General features: G+C 41.5%; 1 protein-coding gene across 3 annotated transcripts in view; it reads left to right on the top strand.

Annotated features, from left to right (window-relative positions):
- Positions 1-8,322: 8,322 nt before the first annotated feature.
- Positions 8,323-25,915, top strand: part of LOC112220809 (protocadherin gamma-C5-like) — a 201,642-nt gene continuing 184,049 nt past the window's right edge. The window contains exon 1 of one of the 3 annotated variants that reach the window (XM_042302959.1): positions 8,323-10,842. In XM_042302959.1, coding sequence (XP_042158893.1) covers positions 8,434-10,842 — 2,409 coding nt within the window. In that variant the 5' untranslated portion in view covers positions 8,323-8,433. Of the gene's footprint in view, positions 10,843-11,991; positions 14,558-17,834; positions 20,369-25,915 lie in introns of those variants that run through there. The other 2 variants (XM_042302966.1, XM_042302963.1) reach the window with 2 other exon arrangements.

Below are 25,915 nucleotides of genomic sequence, written 5' to 3'. Positions count from 1 at the left end.
AGTCGATGAACAGCATTCTCACATAGGTATTCCTCTTGTCCAGATGGGTTAGGGCAGTGTGCAGTGTGGTTGAGATTGCATCGTCTGTGGACCTATTTGGGCGGTAAGCAAATTGGAGTGGGTCAAGGGTGTCAGGTAGGGTGGAGGTGATATGGTCCTTGACTAGTATCTCAAAGCACTTCATGATGACGGATGTGAGTGCTACGGGCGGTAGTCGTTTAGCTCAGTTACCTTAGCTTTCTTGGGAACAGGAACAACATGCTGAAACATGTTGCTCTGTGTAAACAATGGCTTTGTTAATACAGATAAAGGCTTAGCAGATACGAAAAATATTTATCTGGCTTAAAGAGAAGGAATATAATATCTATTGTTTACAGGAAACTCATTCAACAATTTTAGATGAAGTAGTGTGGAAAAAAGGACTGTGGGGTGGGGGATATACTTATCCCATGGGCAAAAAAACTCAAAAGGGGTGATGATATTAATTAACAGTATTTAAAAAAAATGTTATAATTATTTCATCTTTATTTAACCAGGTAGGCTAGTTGAGAATAAGTTCTCATTTATAACTGCGACCTGGCCAAGATAAAGCAAAGCAAACAACAACACTGAATTACACATGGAATAAACAAGCGTACAGTCAATAACACAATATAAAAAAAGGAAGTCTATATACAGTGTATGAAAATGGCAGGAGGTAAGGCAATAAATAGGCCATAGTAGTGAAGTAATTACACTTGAGCAAATTAACACTGGAGTGATAGATGAGCAGATGAGGATGTGCAAGTAGAAATACTGGTGTGCAAAAGAGCAGAAAAGTAAATAAAAACAGTATGGGGATGATGTAGGTAGATTGGATGGTCTATTTACAGATGGGCTATGTACAGCTGCAGCGATTGTTTAGCTGCTCTGATAGCTGATGTTTAAAGTTAGCGAGGGAAATATAAGTCTCCTGCTTCAGCGATTTTTGCAATTCGTTCCAGTCATTGGCAGCAGAGAACTGGAAGGAAAGGCGGCCAAAGCAGGTGTTGGCTTTGGGGATGACCAGTGAGATATACCTGCTGGAGCGCGTGCTACAGGTGTGTGTTGTTATCGTGACCAGTGAGCTGATATAAGGTGGAGCTTTACCTAGCATAGACTTATAGATGACCTGGAGCCAGTGGGTCTGGCAATGAATATGTAGCGAGGGCCAGCCGACTAGAGCATGCAGGTCACAGTGGTGGGTGGTATATGGGGCTTTGGTGACAAAACTTGATGGCACTGTGATAGACTGCAACCAGTGATATTATAATACTGTTTAAAATACCTCAATGGACCTCAAAGAAAATCACACTACAAACTATCACCCTCCATGCTCTTAAGGAAAACACAAATGTCATGGATATATTGGAACTAGTGGATATATGGAGGCTTAAATATCCTTACCTAGTGGGATACACATGGCGGAGGCTCAATCAAGCTAGTTTTGACTACTTTCTTATGTCATTCTCGTTGGCACCAAAAGTTTAAAAAGTGTTGATATGGGACGGTCGGACAATCAGATAATTAGCATATACATTGCTCGTACTGAATTTCCATGTGGTTAAGGATATAGGAAATGTAATCGATGACTAGGACAGAGAAATGTATAACTTAGTTTTCCCGACATAATATAGGTACAGCAGATTCCCTTATTGTATGGGGGGGACACTTTTAAATGTGCCTTTAGAGGCCATGCAATTCAGTACTCAGCTCTAAAATAAAAGCAATTTATGTCAAAAGAGTCCTAATTAACAAAGGAAATAGAAGGTCTAACAGAACAGATAAATAGCAATACAACTGTACCAATAGAGGCTCAGAATAAGTTAGAGTAAAAACGAAAAGAAATGGTGTAACTTATTCAAGAAAGATCCAGTTTAATATATTATAAAAAATAAAGCAAACTGGATGGAATATGGGGGAAAAGCACCAGATTATGTATGTATCTTCAACACAGAAATGCTACCAAAAATAATTTACTGAAACGTGTTACAAATGACTGAGTCACCCATGATTCACAAAACAATATGTTGAAAGAGGAAGCAAAGTACTTTAAGCATGTTTTCGTTTCAGTCTCCTAAATCTCCTCTAACCGAAGCTAATTGCATGGATTTTTTTGTTCTATTAATGAGATAAAATTAACATCTGTACAGAAAGACTCAAGTGAAGGCCAAATTACAGAAGAGGAACTTCTTGATGCAATTAAAGCTTTTAAGTCCGGGAAAACTCCATGGCTGGGTGGATTTTTTTTATATAGTCAGAGGACCGTTATTAGCATGTTTTAAACACTCCTATGAAAATGTTAGATTATCGGACACTCAACGAGGTCTGATTTCATTATTCCTGAAACAGGATATAAGTGGTAAATATAAACATCCAGTCCGTTTAAATATCCAGGGCTTATTAAAAACGAAGGTGTCATTGTACGCTGATGATTGATATCTTCTTTTAAATCCACAATTTGGATCCCAGCACAGCTTCATTGAGGATCTATATACTTTTTCTAACCTCTCTGGATTACAACCAATTTATGATTATTATACTATATTACGTATTTGATCACAAACAAATACAACTTTTACATTACCGTGTAGTTTACCAATACAATGGTGATGTGGACATTTTAATTTAATACAAAAAAAATATTATATATTTAACTTGGCAAGTCAGTTAAGAACAAATTCTTGTTAACAATGACAGGGGAAGAAGGACAGATTTTTACCTTGTCTGCTCGGGGATTCGATCTAGCAACCTTCCGGTTACTGGCCCAACGCGCTAACGAAAAGAAATGATCTCACTCCAATAAATTTGAATAAAAAGTTAACAAAAATGTAAAAGAAAATACCTTTTTGGGGCCTTAAAAATATCGCTATTTTAAAACAAGCTATAGAAAGTTGGTTGCAATTTCAATTTAATCAACCAGAAAAAAACTGAACAAATAATACAACAAATATGAATAAACTCCATGACTCGCATATACTACTAGATTTTAAAAAACATAATAAAAATAGGTATAATAAATGATATCATAAGTAGGACTGATGGAGTTATGTCACACACGCAGCTAACAAAAATATATGGAAATGTCTACTTTACCCAAAATTATAACCAACAAATTGCAGCATTACCGCAAAAATGGAAGAGGAAAGTGGAAGGGGGAAAAAGTAGGGAACTTATCTGTCGGGCCCTGCATTAAAGACCATAATTGCTAGAAGAAAATTGTGATAAATAAAAAAATATATCAGTTTAACTGAAGGTCCAAAAAATGCCATATAGATTGCAAAATAGTTGGGAAGAGATTTTCGACGTACAGATTCCATGACACGTGAACTGTGAACTGATACGATGAATGAACTCAATGAACTGATACGCAAAACGACCGCCGGATTCAAAACTTAGAATTTTTATATTTAAAATATTATACAAAATTCTTGCAAACAATGGAATGTTATATATATGGGGTATACAACCTTCCCAGCTCTGCAGATTTTGCTGTGAAGAGACAGAATCATTAGATCATTTGATTTGGTACTGATATGGTCAGTACCAAATCAAATGATCTAATGATTCTGTCTCTTCACAGCAAAATCTGCAGAGCTGGGAAGGTTGTATACCCCATATATATAACATTCCATTGTAGCTTGTTTTTGGTCACAGGTCCAGGAATGGCTGAAGAATTGTAATATTTACCTGGAGCTAACGCTGCAGATAGCACTACTGCGTGGTCTGAAAAGTCATAGTCAATCGATCAATAATATAATAATACTTTTAGCAAAACGGTTTATTTTTCATTTACAATCTGTAGAAATTATGAGAATAGAAAGGTTCAGAACAGTTGAAAAATATATGGCAAATAGAAATCCAATATGGATGGTGTTACGAGATCGATGGGAGGGGTTAAATGTAGCTGAAGTAATAACGGAACATTACCAAAAATGTGTATATACACTACCGTTCAAAAGTTTGGGGTCACTTAGAATTGTAAATAAAGAAAAACACATTTTGTCGTCCATTAAAATAACATAACATTGATCAGAAATACAGTGTCGACATTGTTAATGTTGTAAATGACTATTGTAGCTGGAAACGGCTGGTTTTTAAAGGAATATCTACATAGGCGTATATGGGGGATTGGAAGTTGATGCAGACAATTACGTTAATGGAAGCTACAATCTATCTGCAATTTTAAAGCTGACCTACCCCGTAAAATATATATATAAATTCGATAAATAAACAATGATTTGAGTAGACATATACAGATAAATACATATAATTTATCCTACATGTGTTTCAATAACGTGTGCGTAAATGTTTCCTGCATGCTTAGCAGTGTCATGTAAATTTAATATGTAATTTCTTAAGGTTTCTCTAAGTGTCACTGTTCACCAGCTAAGGTTGAATATGTACCACAGCTCTCCTCCCACTGCTGTCATATTCAGAGCTCAGGGTTTGCCACTGATGCAGAAAACCGTGGAAACAATCAGATTGCTCATTCTTGGTATACATTTTGGCGTGACTTTAATCAAAACATATCTCAGCCTGTGGAATATTATCATACTTCAAGTGATCTAAATGTACGGCTATTTCTCCACCGTTTTCTAAGGATAGGATACAAAGGATTCTTGGTGACCGGCCTGGTCGGCTGCGTTGCTTTCTTTCTTATGACGTTGCAGTCCGCCTATGGAGACGTGAGTTATTCTTTTCCGGGGAAGATGAAAGGCGGATCTGTTATTGGAAATATAGCCAGGAATCTCGGGCTGGAGGCGAGAAGACTGTCCACTTTTAAGGCCCGTATTGATACCGAAGGGAGCGAAAACATTATTGTGACAATCTGAGTACTGGGGATTTTTGATTGTTGCGGAGAGGATCGAGAGAGAGGGGCTTTGTGGCAAGAAGACTTTTTGCGCTTTGAAACAGGAACTTGTGTTGGAGAATCCTTTGGAGCTGCAACGATTAGTCTTCATGCTCAATGTATTAATGATAACTCTCCACAATTTAATGAGGAGTTGATTCAATTTGAAATAGCAGGATCGGCAGATGTTTCAATTGAAAATAACATTGCATTTGCTATGGATCATAAAACTGGAGAAATAAGAGTTTGGGTCAGTTGATTATGAAGAGGAGTCGTCATATGAAATGCAGATCGGTGCCAAGGATTGGTTAGGGTCAGCATCATAGGCAACGTTGATAATACAAGTAACTGATGTAAATGGCAATGCCCTTGTGATATATCTAAAATCTCTGACTAACCCCATTCCTGACAACGCGTCACCTGGCACAGAGGTGGGCATCATTAACGTGCAGGATAGAGACTCTGAGAATAACCGTCAGGTCCACTGCTCCATTCAGCAAAGCGTTCCTTGCTTCTACCTGTATTGTCTGTATTGTTTGCTGTTTGGGGTTTTAGGCTGGGTTTCTGTACAGCACTTTGTGACATCAGCTGATGTGAAAGGGGCTATATAAACACATTTGATTGATTGATTGATTAAGCTGGTGCCATCAATCAAAAACTACTATTCTCTGGTGACTACGGCGCGCCACCCTCTGTCCTCCTCTAAAACTAAAACGTATCTGATCATCGGGCTAGTGTCCGTCTTCACCCTTTTCCTTACCTTCATTATTGTCATCCTGGCCGCAGGGGAAAGCCCCGACTTTTGTTTGATGGAGTGGTCATCATCCCCAGCGCATATCTCCCTCCAAACAACACAGAGGTGGATGGCACCGGAACTCTCCGTAGCGCCTACCATTTTTAGCGCGTACCTGACGTCGGAGCCACGCACAAGTGACTTCTATGTACGGTCTTCCACTGACAACACGCTGCCCGCAGATCAGACTCTGAGAAAAACTCCAAACTTTTCTGAAGAACTTGATGACACTGATGGGTCCCCGAAGGTAGGCCTTTATTGTAAATAAAAAAGAAACTTACATTTGTTTTCATAATTTAATGGAATAGAGCTATATTGTTATACAATTACAGGTAAGATGCTTTATAACATTTTCCTGGATAAAATCACCGTTCCACGTGACTATGTCAATGCAGAATGTCTATTTAGCTGACTAGTTTGTTCCCCAGGTTCGATGTAATCTCGTTATGTGGTTTGATTTTTGACGGCCTTTGTACTGTTTGGGATTGATTTATTGGATTTTTCACCTTCACGCAGCGCAGTTTTGATTTCACAGGAAATGTGTTGATATAAGAGTTTTTGGCACTGTTGGAGTCTAAGCTTATTTGAAATGAGGTTATAAAAGAGAGAAATCAAAAGTATGTGGACACCTGATTGTCAAACATAATTCCAAAATCATGGGCATTAATATGGAGTTGGTCCCCCATTTGCTGCTGAAACAGAAATAACTATTATGGAAAGGCTTTCCACTAGATGTTGGAACATTGCTGCAGGAACTTGCTTCCATTCAGCCACAAGAGCATTAGTGAGGTTGGGCACTGGTGTTTGGTGATTAGGCCTGGCTCGCAGTCTGTGTTCCAATTCATCCAAGGGGTGTTCGATGGGGTTGAGGTAAGGGCTCTGTGCAGGCCAGTCAAGTTCTTCCACACCTATCTCGACAAACCATTTCTGTATGAACATCACTTTGTGCATGGGGGCATTGTCATGCCGAAACAGGAAAGGGCCTTCCCCAAACTATTGCCACAAAGTTGGAAGCACATAATCGTCTAGAATGTCATTGTATGCTGTAGCATTAAGATTTCCCTTCACTGGAACTAAGAGGCCTATCCCGAACCATGAAAACCATTCCTCTTACACCAAACTTTACAGTAGGCATTGGGGCAGGTAGCGTTCAAATTGCATACGCCAAACCCAGATTTATCCGTCGGACTGCCAGATGGTGAAGCATGATTCATCACTCCAGAGAACGCGTTTCCACTGATCCAGAGTCCAATGGCGGCAAGTATTTACACCACTCCAGCCGATGCTTGGCATTCCGCATGGTGATCTTAGGCTTGTGTGCGCAGCTGCTCGGCCAAGGAAAACCATTTAATGAAGCTCGAGACGAACAGTTCTTGTGCTGTTGTTGCTTCCAGAGGCAGTTTGGAACTTGGTAGTGAGTGTTGCAACCGAGGACAGACGATTTTTACGTGCTACATACTTCAGCACTCTGCGGTCCCTTTCTGTGAGCTTGTGTGGCCTACCAATTCGCGGCTGAGCTGTTGTTACTCCTAGAAGTTTCTACTTCACAATAACAGCACTTACTGTTGACAGCGGCAGCTCTAGCAGGTCAGAAATTTGACGAACTGACTTGTTGGAAAGGTAGCGTCCTGTGACTGTGCCACACTGAAAGACACTGAGCTCTTCAGTAAGGTCATTCTACTGTCAATGTTTGTCTATGGAGATTGCATGGCTGTTGGCTCGACTTTTTACACCTGTCAGCAACGGGTGTGCCTGAAATAGCCGAATCCACTAATTTGAAGGTGTGTCCACATACTTTTGTGTATATATAGTGTATTTACACAGCGTAGGCCTAATTAGCGATACAATGTGATGCTTCGAACACACCGACAATGCATTTTGCGCAAAATAGTACGCAGCATAATCTGGCTATGTATGCAACAAAAGTTCAACATTCACCTTCTGCTACCATTTCTGTCAAGCCGTCTACGCATACAGTTTAACGCATACGTTCGATAAATCCAACGTATGCACCACACCGAACGCACTGCAACTGCCTCTGCAACGCAATGCTACAAGGCAAACGCAGCGTTTAATTGGAAATGAATGTAATTTTGGTGTACCAAAATGCCTACCCTTTCGGTGTGTTCGAAGCGTGAGAGTGTCTGGCGTGCAGCGGCCTCGCTATGTCCTTGTCCATGATGTTCAAATCTCATACAATCCATTTTTAAGCCAGTGAGGTTTACTCAATGATTGTGGACTCTTAGGACTTTTTTTTTCACATTCTCTGCTTTAGTGTATGAGATTGTACTCGCTGAAGGACCAGCACTATAAATGGTATAAATCTAATATTTGCATTGTAGCTCATATTAAATGCCCGATCGCAGATGCGTTCCATTTTGTAATGCATTAATTATGCCTGATCCTAACTCATATCAACATAGTGCGGTTGATTGACAATTATGGGTGTTTTTGTGGTTTTATATGCTGTTTTTTTCTTTGGTCATTTCCAGTAGTTTCCCGATCAATTCAGCTAAGGCTATAGGCATTTTTCAACGATAATATGTGTAATATCTGAAGGGTACTCACTGTGTCGCTATTCACCAGCTATGTTTTTTATAGATCCAGTTCTCCACCCACTTGTGTTGTTACAAGGCTCGGGTGCCATTCAGCCGCGGAAGAGGTTGGAAACGGTCAGATTGCGTGCACATTTTGAGAATGTCATTTTGATCAAACTGTATGTTTTTTTTTTGTGGAATACTATTTGTTAAAAGTGTACTATCTTAATGATATGGTGTGTTCACGTTTTAATCCCGTGATGGGACACAAAGGATTTTCGGTGGCACTGGTCGGCTGCGTTGCTTTCTTTCTTATGACGTTGCAGTCCGCCTATGGAGACGTGAGCTATTCTTTTCCGGAGGAGATGAAACGCGGGTCTGTGATTGGAAATCTAGCCAAAGATCTCGGGCTGGAGGCGAGCAGACTGTCCGCTCGCAAGGCCCGTATTGATACCGAAGGGAACCGTAAACGTTATTGTGACATTAATCTGAGCACCGGAGATCTTATTGTTGCGGAAAGGATTGACAGAGAGGGGCTTTGTGGCAAGAAGGCTTCGTGCGTTTTAAATCAGGAACTTGTGTTAGAGAATCCTTTGGAGCTGCAACGTATTAGTCTTCATGTTCAAGATATAAATGATAATTCCCCACAATTTAACGAGCACATGATAGATATGGAAATAAGCGAATCGGCATCTAAAGGCGCTCGTTTCTTATTAGGGGAGGCCCATGACGCAGACATAGGACACAACTCAGTCCAAACATACACGCTAGAAAGGAATGACAATTTCGTGTTGATTGTTGACAGTAACAGTGTTGAGCTTGTTCTAGAGAAAGAGCTCGATCGAGAACAAAAGAAGGATCTCAAATTATTACTCACGACGATGGATGGCGGCACTCCGCAGAGATCAGGTACTGTGGTCATACACGTCACTGTACTGGATGCTAACGATAACGCCCCAGTGTTTAGCCAGGCCGTCTATAAAGCCAGTCTCCAGGAAAACGCTCCTTTAGATACTGTAGTGGTTACAGTAAGTGCTACAGATGCAGATGAGGGCGTGAATGGAGAGATGGCTTATGATTTCGATCACATTTCAGATGAGGATAAGACAGTATTTTCCATGGACCGTAAGACAGGGATAATTAAAGTTATCGGCGCTGTTGACTTTGAAGACGTTCCGACGTTTGAACTGCGCATTAAAGCGAAGGACGGTTTAGGCTTAGCCTCATATGCCAAAGTGATAATAGAAATTACTGACATAAATGACAACGCCCCTGTAATATATCTAAAATCTCTGACTAACCCCATACCTGAGAACGCGTCACCTGGCACAGAGGTGGGCATCATTAACGTGCAGGATAGAGACTCTGAAAATAACCGACAGGTCCGTTGCTCCTTTCAGCAAAACGTTCCTTTTAAGCTGGTACCATCCATCAAAAACTACTATTCTCTGGTGACCACGGGCGAACTGGACCGTGAACTAGTGTCTGATTACAACATAACCATCACCGCCACCGACGAGGGCTCTCCGCCGCTGTCCTCCTCTAAAACCGTTCAGTTATCTGTAGCTGACGTGAACGACAACCCACCTGTGTTTGAGGAACAGTCCCATAGTGCCCACGTGACTGAAAATAACCAACCTGGTTCCTCCGTGTGTTCCGTTACTGCACGAGACCCAGACTGGAGACAGAATGGCACAGTTATTTATTCCCTTTTACCCGGCGAGATGAACGGTGTCCCGGTGTCCTCATTGTTATCCGTTAACGGAGACACTGGGATGATCCACGCTGTGAGGTCGTTTGATTATGAACAGTTCAGGAGCTTTAAAGTCCACGTGATGGCCAGAGACAATGGTTCTCCTCCGCTCAGCAGCAACGTCACCGTCAGTGTGTTCATAACAGATGTGAATGACAACTCTCCTCAGATACTATACCCCGCCCCTGAGGGGAACTCTTTCATGACCGAGCTGGTCCTCAAAGCTGCTCATGGGGGCTCTCTGATTTCCAAGGTGATAGCGGTGGACGCGGACTCCGGCCAGAACGCCTGGCTGTCCTATCATATAGTCAAATCCACTGATCCGGGACTTTTCACTATTGGTCTCCACAGCGGAGAGATCAGGACACAGCGGGACATTTCTGAATCTGACAGCATGAAACAGAACCTTATTGTGTCAGTAAAAGATAACGGAAAGCCCTCTCTTTCTGCGACATGTGCTATGCATTTAGTGATTTCTGACAACTTGGCTGAAGTGCCAGAACTGAAAGATGTATCTTATGATGAGAGCAATTCCAAACTCACCTCTTATCTGATCATCGCGCTGGTGTCCGTCTCCACCTTTTTCCTTACCTTCATTGTTGTCATCCTGGTCGTGAGTTTTTGCCGCAGGAGAAAGCCTAGACTGTTGTTTGATGGAGCTGTCACCATCCCAAGTGCGTATCTCCCTCCAAACTACGCAGATGTGGATGGCGCGGGAACTCTCCGCAGCACCTACAATTATGACGCCTACCTGACGACGGGTTCACGCACAAGTGACTTCAAGTTTGTCACATCTTACATTGACAACACCCTGCCTGCGGATCAGACTCTGAGAAAAACTCCAACTGACTTTGCTGAAGAACTTGATGATTCTGATGGGTCCTCACAGGTAGGCTTGAACTGTAAATAAATATCAACTATAGATTTGATTGTATTTATCATAGAATAGATGCCCATCTTTTTGTACAATTACAGTTAACCAGCTTTGTACAATAACGCTTTTTTTATGGAGAAAATCATGTAGCCTATTGAACCGGAGTGTGTGAATACCACAGCTTGTCTATAAGGCATGAACAGGTTCATGCTTTACGTTTGATACAATTTGCATTGTATTTATGATTTATGTAATTATGATGATTGAAATCCCCTCACAAGTTGAAAGGGAAAATGTTGATGCTACTGGTTTGAGTTGTGTGGGTTTGAGTATGCAGTTTGATTTGTGATTGGTTATGTTTGTGATTGTTCTTTGACATACACGCTGCACATGTGTTGAGGTTAAATGTGTTACTATTAGGAGTTGGGCCTGTTGGAGTGGAGGCCATTTTGGGAAGGGGTTACAAAAAACAAATACTTTATGTACAGAGCTATTAAGACAGTGACGAGGGAGGTGGCGTGATAGGGTCTGAAGGGCAGCAGCATTGCTGTGCCACTATCCATGGTGCTGAAATCCCATTTGTAGCTAGCAGGGTATACTTTTTGCTTTATCACTGTAATTGCTTTAATTCTTTGCCATACTCTCCGTTTTTGTATACATTGCATTGATGAGTGTTCACCAAAATACCAGCGTTAAACATCTAATGGTTGCAACGTACAGCTATAGCCTACCTAAACGCAGATGCCTTCCCCTCTGTAACGTATTTCTTCTAGCTAATCTTAACTCATGAAAATAGTATGCTGATGCTTCTATTGCCCTAATTCATGCTGTAGGTGTTTTATTTCCGTTTCCTGTGTTTACTTTTGGTTATTTCCATAAGCTTCCGGTGATTTTCCCCCGGAATATTTACAGTAAACAATCATTCAGACGGCTATTTATCCAAACACAGCTGGTGAACAACGACAGAGTGAGTAGGTCTACTGTTTACACATTACACATTAACAAACATTATTCTAGATCTATATTTGGTGACATGTAGAATCTACATTTCGTGAAATATAGATTTAGAAGAATGTTAATATGTGTAATATCTAACGAGTACTCGCTGTGTCGCTGTTCACCAGCTGCGTTTGGGTAGAGCCAGTTCTCCACCCACTGGTGGTGTTTACAAGACTCGGATCCCATTTAGCTGCGGAAAAGGTTGGAGACGGTCAGACTTCTGGCACATTTTGTGGATATTGTTTAGATCATACTGAATATTTTGTGGAATACGATTTCTTTACATTGTAATATTTAGACTTGATGGTATTTCAACGTTTTTAATGCCAGGATGGGGCACAAAGGAATATTGGTGACAGGCCTGGTCTACTGCGTTGCTCTCTTTCTTCTTACTCTGCATTCCGTGTATGGAGACGTGAGCTATTCTTTTCCGGAGGAGATGGAACGCGGATCTGTGATTGGGAATATAGCCAAGGATCTCGGCATCGATGTTCGCAGACTGTCCGCCCGTAAGGCTCGTATAGATCCAGAAGGGAACCGTAAACGTTATTGTGACATAAATCTGAGTACTGGGGAATTTGTTGTTGCCGAGAGGAATGACAGAGAGGGGCTTTGTGGAGAGAAGGTTTCATGTGCTCTAAAATTCGAATTTGTGCTTGAAGATCCACTTGAGTTGCACCGAGTCACATTGCAAATTCAGGATGTTAACGATAACACGCCTATCTTCCCAAAGGAGTCTATCAAGCTCGAAATTAGTGAGTTGGCTGTCAAAGGCGCTCGCTTTCGTGTGAATGCTGCCCACGACGCAGATATAGGACAAAACGCAGTGCAAAACTACATGTTACAAAGGAATGACCATTTTCTGCTGAATGTTCAAACCAATACGGTCGGCAGTAAATACGGTGAGTTGGTACTAGATAAAGAATTAGACCGCGAGGAGCAGCGGGAGTTAAAATTATTGCTAACAGCAATAGATGGCGGCACTCCGCAGAGATCAGGTACTGTAGTCATACACGTCACTGTACTGGATGCTAACGATAATGCCCCAGTGTTTAGCCAGGCCGTCTATAAAGCCAGTCTGCCTGAAAACTCTCCTTTAGGTACTGTAGTGGTTACAGTAAGTGCTACAGATGTAGACGAGGGAGTGAATGGGGAAGTGACGTATGAATTCAGTCGCATATCTGACATAGCCAGAAAAATATTTGCATTAGATCAGACAACTGGAGAAATTAGACTAATAGGAGAAATAGATTACGAAGAAGAAGCTAAACATGAAATCATTATTGAAGGGAAAGATGGTTACGGTCTTTCATCTGACACTAAAGTGATTATAGATATCACGGATGTAAATGACAACGCCCCTGTAATATATCTGAAATCTCTGAGTAACCCCATACCTGAGAACGCGTCACCTGGCACAGAGGTGGGCATCATTAACGTGCAGGATAGAGACTCTGAGAATAACCGACAGGTCCACTGCTCCATTCAGCAAAACGTTCCTTTTAATCTGGTGCCATCCATCAAAAACTACTATTCTCTGGTGACCACGGGCGAACTGGACCGTGAACTAGTGTCTGATTACAACATAACCATCACCGCCACCGACGAGGGCTCTCCGCCGCTGTCCTCCTCTAAAACCGTTCAGTTATCTGTAGCTGACGTCAACGACAACCCACCTGTGTTTGAGGAACAGTCCTATAGCGCACACGTGACTGAAAATAACCAACCAGGCTCCTCATTGTGTTCCGTTACTGCTCGAGACCCAGACTGGAGACAGAATGGCACAGTGATTTACTCTCTCTTACCTGGTGAGGCGAACGGTGTCCCGGTGTCCTCGTTCTTATCCGTTAACGGAGACACGGGGGTGATCCACGCTGTGAGGTCGTTTGATTATGAACAGTTCAGGAGCTTTAAAGTCCACGTGATGGCCAGGGACAACGGTTCTCCTCCGCTCAGCAGAAACGTCACTGTCAGTGTGTTCATAACAGATGTGAATGACAACTCTCCTCAGATACTATATCCCGCTCCGGAGGGGAACTCCTTCATGACCGAGCTGGTCCCCAAAGCTGCACACGGGGGCTCTCTTGTTTCCAAGGTGATAGCGGTGGACGCGGACTCCGGCCAGAACGCCTGGCTGTCCTATCATATAGTCAAATCCACTGATCCGGGACTTTTCACTATTGGTCTCCACAGCGGAGAGATCAGGACACAGCGGGACATTTCTGAATCTGACAACATGAAACAGAACCTTATTGTGTCAGTAAAAGATAACGGAAAGCCCTCTCTCTCTGCGACCTGTGCCATGTATTTAGTGATTTCTGATAACTTGGCTGAAGTGCCAGAACTGAAAGATATATCTTATGATGAGAGCAATTCCAAACTCACCTCTTATCTGATCATCGCGTTAGTGTCCGTCTCCACCTTTTTCCTCACCTTCATTATTGTCATCCTGGCCGTGAGAGTTTGCCACCATAAAAAGCCTAGACTGTTGTTTGACGGAGCGGTCGCTATTCCCAGTGCTTATCTCCCTCCAAACTACGCAGATGTGGATGGAGCAGGAACTCTCCGCAGCACTTACAATTATGACGCCTACCTGACGACCGGGTCACGCACTAGTGACTTCAAGTTCGTCAGATCCTACAATGACCACACGCTGCCCGCGGACCAGACTCTGAGAAAAACTCCAACAGACTTTTTTGAAGAACATGACGATTCTGAGGGATCAGCCGAGGTAGGCCTTTCCTTCAAATAGAAATTGAGGAGATTTGCTTTGATGTTTTAAGAATGTTATTTCACAGCAAGTTCTTTACAAAGAGAGATGAAATGCAACTATTTAATGTCTTTCATATCAAAGAGAAACATCTTATTGATTTTGAAATGTTTGTGTTGTGACCGATTTATTGTGATTGATAGATTGGCTGGACACTTGTGCAGCATGTACGCTGGTTGGTAGTTAGGTAGCCTATTGTGGTACTTTTTACACGTAGAACTGTTTGTATATAATCATTTAGCGAACAGTGATGAGTGATGAGAAAATCAGTTATAACTCATCAGTTAAAAACAGCAGCAACTCTGAACGAGTAGTGCTATCCGAGATCCTTGGGGCGTCCCTAACCATTACCCTTATCTAACCCTAACCCTTATCTAACCCAAACCCAAACCCTAACCATAACTATAACACTTATCTAACCCTAACCTTAACCCTTACCGTAAACACTTTAAACATGAACTTCCATGTGGTAGTGACGTCCCAATGAATCTACATAGCAAGGACCAACTCTGAACTAAGTGTGGCTGCACGAGGTGCTGAAATCATGTATTCAAAAAGCGGTAAGACTAACTAGTCATTATTGATTGAAAGTTATCACTTTGTTTACGTCACTATTTTTTTCAGTTTTTACAGTCCTGAAATGCTACGTTGCGTTCTTTCTTCTCATGCTGCACTCTGCCTATGGAAGTGTGAGCTATTCTTACCTGGAGGAGATGAAACGCAGAGCAGACAGTCTGGTCGTGTTGATACCGAAGCGAACCAAAAACGTTCTTGTGACATTAATGTGGCAATCAGCAGTTGCTAAATACATTTTTGACTGCTACGTTAATGATGTGTACCCATTGATTCTTGAAGAATATATCTTAAAAATGCCTCATGATCTTAGTTCAACTATCGTTCCCCAGTCAGAACCCCAAATATAAGACATTTGTTTACTCTATTGTTTGTAAACAAAGAACATGTAAACAAGCGCTATACAGCCTCAAAACATGGTTAAAATTATAATGTTGTACCTTGGATGATTAGTCCTTGCATCCATAGCTCTGTCTGGAATTGAGAGGGGTTAGATTTCCCCAGCTCCATCCCTCAGAATTTTACCGAGCCAGGGACGGGCGTACGCTACGTTATTGTTTATACTTCTTATTTCCCGCTTTAATCTGAGTACCGTGGAATTGATTGTTTCCGACAGGCTTGACAGAGATGGACTTTGTGGCAAGCAGGGTTCGCTCGTTTTTAAAACAGGATGTTGAAGATATTAATGATAATTGGCCACAATTGAAAAACTACATAATTACAATTTAGATAGCCGAATCTGCGATTATAGTTGCGCATTTTTCATTAGATGAGGCCCACGATGCAGATATCGAATAGAATGGGGTCCAGAGCTATACAATGCAAGCAAATGGCCATTTTGTTTTGAGCATTAATGCGACAAGTGGTGGACGCAAATACTGTGAGTTAATCTTAGACAAAGTGTTAGACCTTGAACAGCAGCAGGAGATACAATTATTATTGGCAGCTGTAGATGGTGGCATTCTGCAAAGATAAGGTGCTGTTGTTCTACACGTCACTGTACTGGATGCTAACGATAATGCCCCAGTGTTTATCCAGGCCGTCTATGAAGCCCGTCTGCCTGAAAACCCTCCTTTAGATACCGTAGTTACAGTGAGTGCTACATATGTAGATGAGGGAGGAAATGGTGGAGAGACTTACGACATTTACCAAGTTTCAGAGGAGAATGTTGAACTACTCTCGTTTGATCATAAGAAAGAGGAAATAAGGGTTGTTGGGTCAGTTGATTATGAAGAGGGGTCGTCATATGACATGCAAATTAGAGCCATGGATGGGCCTGGGTTAACTTCATATTCTGTATTAATTATAGAAATAACCGACATAAATGACAACGCCCCTGTAAAATATCTAAAATATCTGAGTAACCCCATTCCTGAGAACGCGTCACCTGGCACAGAGGTGGGCATCATTAACGTGCAGGATAGAGACTCTGAGAATAACCGACAGGTCCACTGCTCCATTCGGCAAAACGTTCCTTTTAATCTGGTGCCATCCATCAAAAACTACTATTCTCTGGTGACCACGGGCGAACTGGACCGTGAACTAGTGTCTGATTACAACATTTTCAATCACTACCACCGACGAGGGCTCTTCACCTCTGTCCCCCCAACAGACTTTGCTAAAGATATTGATGACTGATGGGTCTCCAAAGGGAGGCCTTACTGTTAATAGAAATAATCTACACTTGGTTTCATAATGTTATGGAATACGGCTATTTTTTTTTCATTGAATCACAGCTAAAATGTGTTTGTTTTTTTATTCCACTGAAGAAAATCATTCTCCCCACGGCCCCAGGGGAATGCGTAATTTAGCTTGTCTATTTAGGCAACTTGTTAGTTCTCCACGAGTGATGTAGTTTGTAACGCATTTCAATCCCCTTAAAGTTGTAGTGAGAAATCCAGGGATGCTAATATTATGTGGTTTGGTTTATCATGTGGGATATGTAGCCTCCTGTTTGTGATTTCATTTTTCACACACACACACACACTGCATATTTTTTAGGTCACAGGAAAAGGGTTGATATAGGAGTATGGCTCCACACGAGTGAAGTGCTATGTAGCTCGTTTTAGGAAGAAGATAAATACTTTACATTGAGAGTAGCGGTGTGAGTGTCTTGCGTTGCAGCGGCCTCACAATGTCACTCTCCATGGTGCTGAAAATGCATACAATCCGCTTTTACCCCAATGAGATCTACTTATTGTTTTGTGTCACAACTTTCATTTCTTGACATACTCTGTTTTTTGTGTGTGTGAATGCACTGATGCTTTTGTAATGGCTGAAGGAAACGCATTATAAATTACATCGCCTAAATCTGATATTTGCTTTGTAGCCTACTTCTCTTTTGTAGTATATTCATTCCACCTGATCTTAACTCATATCAATAGAATGCGGGTTCTTGGCAATCATTTATGTGTTTGGGGTTTTATATACTGTCGCTTGCTGTTCTTTTCTTTTGATATTTCCAATAGCTTATCAACCATTTCAGCCTAGGCTATTCATAGGCATATTGAAATAGTTTGGCGAGATATAAACGAATGTGAGATAATATGTGTAATATCTGAAGGGTACTCACTGTGTCGCTATTCACCAGCTATGTTTTTATAGATCAGTTCTCCACCCACTTTTGTTGTGACAAGGCTCGGGTGCCATTTAGCTGCGGAAAAGGTTGGAGACGGTCAGATTGCGTGCACATTTTGAGAATGTAATTTCGAGGAAACTATATATTTTTTGATGAAATACTATTTGTTTGCGTTGTATATTATTTTGGCTGTAAGGTGATTTTGACATTTTAATCCCACAATGGGGCACAAAGGATTTTCGGACGCAGTCCTGGTTTGCATCGTTTCTTTCTTTCTTCTTCCACTGCACTCCGCCTATGCAGACGTGAGCTATTATTTTCCCGAGGAGATGAAACGCGGATCTGTTATTGGAAATATAGCCAAAGATCTGGGGTTGGAGGCGAGCAGACTCTCCGCTCGTAAGGCCCGAATTGATACCGAAGGGAGCCGCAAACGTTATTGTGACATGAATCTGACTAGTGGTGATTTGATTGTTACCGAAAGAATTGACAGAGAGGAGCTTTGCGGAGAAAAGGTGTCATGCCTTCTGAGCTTTGAGTTAGTCCTAGAGAATCCTCTTGAGTTGCATCGCATATCACTTCAAATACAAGATATCAATGACAATTCACCCATATTTCCGAAGGATACAATTAAACTGGAAATCAGAGAATCAGCTGACAAAGGAGCTCGCTATCGCGTGAACGCTGCTCATGACGCAGACATAGGGCAGAATGCAGTTCAAAGTTACGTGCTACAAAGGAATAATCATTTTGTGTTGAGTGTTCAAACCACTTCTGCAGGTAGCAAATACGGTGAGTTAGTGCTTGACAAAGAATTAGACCGCGAGAAGCAGCAGGAATTACAATTATTGATCACAGCTGTGGACGGGGGCACTCCGCAGAGATCAGGTACTGTGGTCATACAGGTCACCGTACTGGATGCTAACGATAACGCCCCAGTGTTTAGCCAGGCCGTCTATAAAGCCAGTCTGCCTGAAAACTCTCCTTTAGGGACACTAGTTGTTACTGTGAGCAGTACTGATGCAGATGAAGGAGTGAACGGCGAAGTAATGTATGAATTCAGTCGAATATCTGATAAGGCAAGGAAAATGTTTACATTGGACCAGAAAACTGGGGACATTAGAGTAATAGGGGAGTTAGACTATGAAGAGGAATCAAAATATGAAATGTTTGTAGAAGGAAAAGATGGCTATGGCCTTTCTTCAGACACTAAAGTGATAATAGACATTACAGATATAAATGACAACGCCCCTGTAATATATCTGAAATCTCTGAGTAACCCCATACCTGAGAACGCGTCACCTGGCACAGAGGTGGGCATCATTAACGTGCAGGATAGAGACTCTGAGAATAACCGACAGGTCCGCTGCTCCATTCAGCAACACGTTCCTTTTAATCTGGTGCCATCCATCAAAAACTACTATTCTCTGGTGACGTCGGGCGAACTGGACCGTGAACTAGTGTCTGATTACAACATTACAATCATTGCCACCGATGAGGGCTCTCCGCCTCTGTCCTCCTCTAAAACCGTTCAGTTATCTGTAGCTGACGTGAACGACAACCCACCAGTGTTTGAGGAACAGTCCTATAGCGCACACGTAACTGAAAATAACAAACCAGGCTCCTCCGTGTGTTCTGTTACTGCTCGAGACCCAGACTGGGGACAGAATGGCACAGTGATTTACTCTCTCTTACCTGGTGAGGCGAACGGTGTCCCGATGTCCTCGTTCTTATCCGTTAACGGAGACACTGGGGTGATCCACGCTGTGAGGTCGTTTGATTATGAACAGTTCAGGAGCTTTAAAGTCCACGTGATGGCCAGAGACAATGGTTCTCCTCCGCTCAGCAGCAACGTCACCGTCAGTGTGTTCATAACAGATGTGAATGACAACTCTCCTCAGATACTATATCCCGCTCTGGAGGGGAACTCCTTCATGACCGAGCTGGTCCCCAAAGCTGCACACGGGGGCTCTCTTGTTTCCAAGGTGATAGCGGTGGACGCGGACTCCGGCCAGAACGCCTGGCTGTCCTATCATATAGTCAAATCCACTGATCCGGGACTTTTCACTATTGGTCTTCACAGCGGAGAAATCAGGACACAGCGGGACATTTCTGAATCTGACAGCATGAAACAGAACCTTATTGTGTCAGTAAAAGATAACGGACAGCCCTCTTTCTCTGCGACATGTGCTATGTATTTAGTGATTTCTGACAACTTGGCTGAAGTGCCAGAATTGAAAGATATATCCTATGATGAGAGCAATTCCAAACTCACCTCTTATCTGATCATCGCGCTGGTGTCCGTCTCCACCTTTTTCCTCACCTTCATTATTGTCATCCTGGCCGTGAGAGTTTGCCACCATAAAAAGCCTAGACTGTTGTTTGACGGAGCGGTCGCTATTCCCAGTGCTTATCTCCCTCCAAACTACGCAGATGTGGATGGAGCAGGAACTCTCCGCAGCACTTACAATTATGACGCTTACCTGACGACCGGGTCACGCACTAGTGACTTCAAGTTCGTCAGATCCTACAATGACCACACGCTGCCCGCGGACCAGACTCTGAGAAAAACCTCAACAGACTTTTTTGAAGAACATGACGATTCTGAGGGATCAGCCGAGGTAGGCCTTTCCTTCAAATAGAAATTGAGGAGATTTGCTTTGATGTTTTAAGAATATTATATCACAGCAAGTTCTTTACAAAGAGAGATGAAATGCAACTATTTAATGTATTTCATTTCAAAGGGAAACATCGTATTCATTTTGAAATGTTTGTGTTGTGACCGATTTATTGTGATTGATAGATTGGCTGGACACTTGTGCAGCATGTACGCTGGTTGGTAGTTAGGTAGCCTATTGTGGTACTTTTTACACGTAGAACTGTTTGTATATAATCATTTAGCGAACAGTGATGAGAAAATCAGTTATAACTCAGCAGTAAAGACAGCAGCAACTCTGAACGAGTAGTGCTATCCGAGATCCTTGGGGCGTCCCTACCCATAACCCTTACCGTAATCATTTTAAACGTGAACTTCAATGTGTTAGTTACGTCCCAATGCTTCCACATAGCAAGGACCAACCCTGAACTAAGTGTGGCTGTCCGAGGTGCTGAAATCATGTATTCAAAAAGCGGTAAGACTAAATAGTCATTATTGATTGAAAGTTATCACTTTGCTTACGTCACTCTTTTTATGCAGGCCGCTAACCTAAAGACCAACAGCAACATGCAATGGTTTATTTGTGGTGGTTTTATGTTGTAACCTGTCTTTCTATTTGGTTATTAATTGATCTAAAGAGATGAACGTATCGAATAGTTGATCAAGAATGCATGTAGCCTAGCACGTCTTTATTTGAAAAGCATTCAGGATGATTTGTGTAATATCTGAAGGGTAATATGTGTAATATCTGAAGGGTCCTCACTGTGTCGCTAGATTTGGTGCCATTTCACAGCAGAAAGGAGTGGAGACGGTCAGATATCACACATATTTTGTTGATGATTTTCATAATCTTTAGTGTAATATTAGACTATTTACTAACATTGATTTATATATATTCATGGTGTTTCACCGTTCGTATTCAAAGGATGGGAAACAAAGGATTTTCCGTGATAGTCCTGAAGTGCTAAATTGCTTTCTTCCTTCCATGCTGCACTCTGTCTATGTAGATGTCAACTATGTCAACAACTTACCGGAGGAGATGAAACGCTTATCTTTTATTGGAAATATAGCAAAGGATCTCGGTCTGATGGCGACAGACTGTCTGGTCATAAGGCCCGTGTTGATACCGAAGCGAACCAAAAACGTTCTTGTGACATTAATGTGGCAATCAGCAGTTGCTAAATACATTTTTGACTGCTACGTTAATGATGTGTACCCATTGATTCTTGAAGAATATATTTTATAAATGCCTCATGAGCTTAGTTCAACTGTCGTTCCCCATCAGAATTGATCTGACGAACTTGAAGTTCGTCAGATCTTACAATGACAACACGCTGCCCTCGGAACAGACTCAGAGAAAAACTCCTACTTACTTTGCAGAAATTTTTGACGATTCTGAGGGGCCCCCAGAGGAAGGGTTAATTTGATTATATACATATATGTGTATATATATATATGTGTATATATATATGTATATATGTATATATATATATGTATATATGTGTGTATATATACAGTGGGGCAAAAAAGTATTTAGTCAGCCACCAATTGTGCAAGTTCTCCCACTTAAAAAGATGAGAAAGGCCTGTAATTTTCATCATAGGTACACTTCAACTATGACAGACAAATTGAGAAAAAAAATCCAGAAAAACACATTGTAGGATTTTTAATGAATTTATTTGCAAATTATGGTGGAAAATAAGTATTTGGTCACCTACAAACAAGCAAGATTTCTGGCTCTCACAGACCTGTAACCTCTTCTTTAAGAGGCTCCTCTGTTCTCCACTCGTTACCTGTATTAATGGCACCTGTTTGAACTTGTTATCAGTATAAAAGACACCTGTCCACAACCTCAAACAGTCACACTCCAAACTCCACTTTGGCCAAGACCAAAGAGCTGTCAAAGGACACCAGAAACAAAATTGTAGACCTGCACCAGGCTGGGAAGACTGAATCTGCAATAGGTAAGCAGCTTGGTTTGAAGAAATCAACTGTGGGAGCAATTATTAGGAAATGGAAGACATACAAGACCACTGATAATCTCCCTCGATCTGGGGCTCCATGCAAGATCTCACCCTGTGGGGTCAAAATGATCACAAGAACAGTGAGCAAAAATCCCAGAACCATACGGGGGGACCTAGTGAATGACCTGCAGAGAGCTGGGACCAAAGTAACAAAATCTACTATCAGAAACACAATACGCCGCCAGGGACTCAAATCCTGCAGTGTCAGACGTGTCCCCCTGCTTAAACCAGTACATGTCCAGGCCCGTCTGAAGTTTGCTAGAGAGCATTTGGATGATCCAGAAGAAGATTGGGAGAATGTCATATGGTCAGATGAAACCAAAATAGAACTTTTTGGTAAAAACTCAACTTGTCGTGTTTGGAGGACAAATAATGTTGAGTTATATCCAAAGAACACCATACCTACTGTGAAGCATGGTGGTGGAAACATCATGCTTTGGGGCTGTTTTTCTGCAAAGGGACCAGGACGACTGATCTGTGTAAAGGAAAGAATGAATGGGGCCATGTATCGTGAGATTTTGAGTGAAAACCTCCTTCCATCAGCAAGGGCATTGAAGATTAAACATAGCTGGGTCTTTCAGCATGACAATGATCCCAAACACACCGCCCGGGCAACGAATGAGTGGCTTTGTAAGAAGCATTTCAAGGACCTGGAGTGGCCTAGCCAGTCTCCAGATCTCAACCCCATAGAAAATCTTTGGAGGGAGTTGAAAGTCCGTGTTGCCCAGCAACAGCCCCAAAACATCACTGCTCTAGAGGAGATCTGCATGGAGGAATGAATGGGCCAAAATACCAGCAACAGTGTGTGGAAACCTTGTGACGACTTACAGAAAACGTTTGACCTCTGTCATTGCCAACAAAGACTATATAACAAATTATTGAGATAAACTTTTGTTATTGACCAAATACTTATTTTCCACCATCATTTGCAAATAAATTCATTAAAAATCCTACAATGTGATTTTCTGGATTTTTTTTCTTCTCATTTTGTCTGTCATAGTTGAAGTGTACCTATGATGAAAATTACAGGCCTCTCTCATCTTTTTAAGTGGGAGAACTTGCACAATTGGTGGCTGACTAAATACTTTTTTGCCCCACTGTATATATATGTAAGTATATATGTATATATATATGTGTATATATATGTGTGTATATATATACATATATACATATACACACATATATACACACATATATATATGTATATATGTGTGTATATATATATATACGTATACACACATATATATATATATATATATATATATATATATATATATATATATATATATATATATATATATATATATATACACAGTTGCAGAAGACCTCGGAAGTTTACATACACCTTAGGCAAATACATTTAAACTCAGTTTTTCACAATTCCTGACCTTTAATCCTAGTAAAAATTCCCTTTCTTAGGTCAATTAGGATCACCACTTTATTTTAAGAATGTAAAATGTCAGAATAATAGTGGAGTGAATGATTTATTTCAGCTTTTATTTCTTTCATCACATTCCCAGTGGGTAAGAAGTTTACATACACTCAATTAGTCTTTGGTAGCATTGCCTTTGTAACAATATAGACTTTACGTCCGTCCCCTCGCCCCGATCTGGGCGAGAACCAGGGTCGCTCTGCACACATCAACAGTCACCTCGAAGCATCGTTACCCATCACTCCACAAAAGCCACAGCCCTTGCAGAGCAAGGGGAACCGCTACTTCAAGGTCTCAAAGCGAGTGACGTCACCGATTGAAATGATATTAGCGTGCACCACCGCTAACTAGCTTCCCACAATAAGTTGGGTGAATTTTGGCCCATTCCTCCTGACAGAGCTGGTTTGTAGGCCTCCTTGCTCACACACGCTTTATCAGTTCTGCCCACAAATGTTCTATAGGATGGAGGTCAGGGCTTTGTGATGGCCACTCCAATACCTTGACTGTGCCATTTTGCCACAACTTTGGAGGTATGCTTGGGGTCATTGTTCATTTGGAAGACCCATTTGCGACCAAGCTTTAACTGATGTCTTGAGATGTTGCTTCAATAAATCCACATAATATTCCTTCCTCAATAGGCCATCTATTTTGTGAAGTGCACCAGTCCCTCCTACGGCAAAGCACCCCCACAACATGATGCTGCCACCCCCATACTTCACGGTTGGAATGGTGTTCTTTGGCTTGCAAGACTCCCCCTTTTTCCTCCAAACATAACTATGGTCATTATGGCCAAACAGTTCTATTTTTGTTTCATCAGACCAGAGGACATTCCCCCAAAAAGCACAATCTTTGTCCCCATGAGCAGTTGCAAACCGTAGTCTGGCTTTTTTATGGCGGTTTTGGAGCAGTGGCTTCTTCCTCGCTAAGCGGTCTTTCAGGTTATGTTGATGTAGAACTCGTTTTACTGTGGATATAGATACGTTTGTACCTGTTTCCTCCAGCATCTTCACAAGGTCCTTTGCTGTTGTTCTGGGATTGATTTGCAGTTTTCGCACCAAAGTACGTTCATCTCTAGGAGACCGAACGCGTCTCCTTCCTGAGCAGTGTGGTGGCTGCGTGGTCCCACGGTGTTTATACTTGCGTACTATTTTTTGTACAGACGAACGTGGTACCTTCAGGCATTTGGAAATTGCTCCCAAGGATGAACCAGACTTGTGGAGGTCTACAATTTTCTTTCTGAGGTCTTGGCTGATTTCTTTTTATTTTCCCATGATGTCAAGCAAAGAGGCACTGAGTTTGAAGGTAGGCCTTGAAATACATCCACAGGTACACCTCCAATTGACTTACTCAAATGATGTCAATTAGAAGCTTCTAAAGCCATGACATCATTTTTGGGAATTTTCCAAGCTGTTTAAAGGCACAGTCAACTAAGTGTATGTAAACTTCTGACCCACTGGAATTGTGATACTGTGAATAATAAGTTAAATAATCTGTCTGTAAACAATTGTTGGAAAAATTACTTGTGTCATGCCCAAAGTAGATGTCCTAACCGACTTGCCAAAACTATAGTTTGTTTACAACAAATTTGTGGAGTAGTTGAAAAACAAGTTTAGGACCCTGTCTTTCAAAGGTGATTCATAAAAATCCAAATAACTTCACAGATCGTCATTGTAAAGTGTTTAAACACTGTTTGCCATGCTTGTTCAATGAACCATAAACAATTAATGAACATGCACCTGTGGAACGGTCGTTAAGACACTAACAGCTTACAGACGGTAGGCAATTAAGGTGACAGAAAACTTAGGACACTAAAGAGGCCTGTCTACTGACTCTAAAAAACTAAAAGAAAGATGCCCAGGGTCCGTAATCATCTGCGTGAATGTGCCTTAGGCATGCACATTCTACCATTCCAGTGTTTAATTGCTATATTGTAATTACTTCGACACCATGGCCTATTTATTGCCTTACCTCTCATATCCTACCTCATTTGCACATGCTGTATATAGATTTTTCTACTATATTATTGATTGTATGTTTGTTTATTCCATGTGTAACT

This window comes from Oncorhynchus tshawytscha, linkage group LG21 (assembly GCF_018296145.1).
Source record: "Oncorhynchus tshawytscha isolate Ot180627B linkage group LG21, Otsh_v2.0, whole genome shotgun sequence".
Classification (NCBI taxonomy): Eukaryota; Metazoa; Chordata; class Actinopteri; order Salmoniformes; family Salmonidae; genus Oncorhynchus; species Oncorhynchus tshawytscha.
Note: the sequence above shows the minus strand (reverse complement) of the source record. Positions and strands in the feature narration are given on the sequence as shown.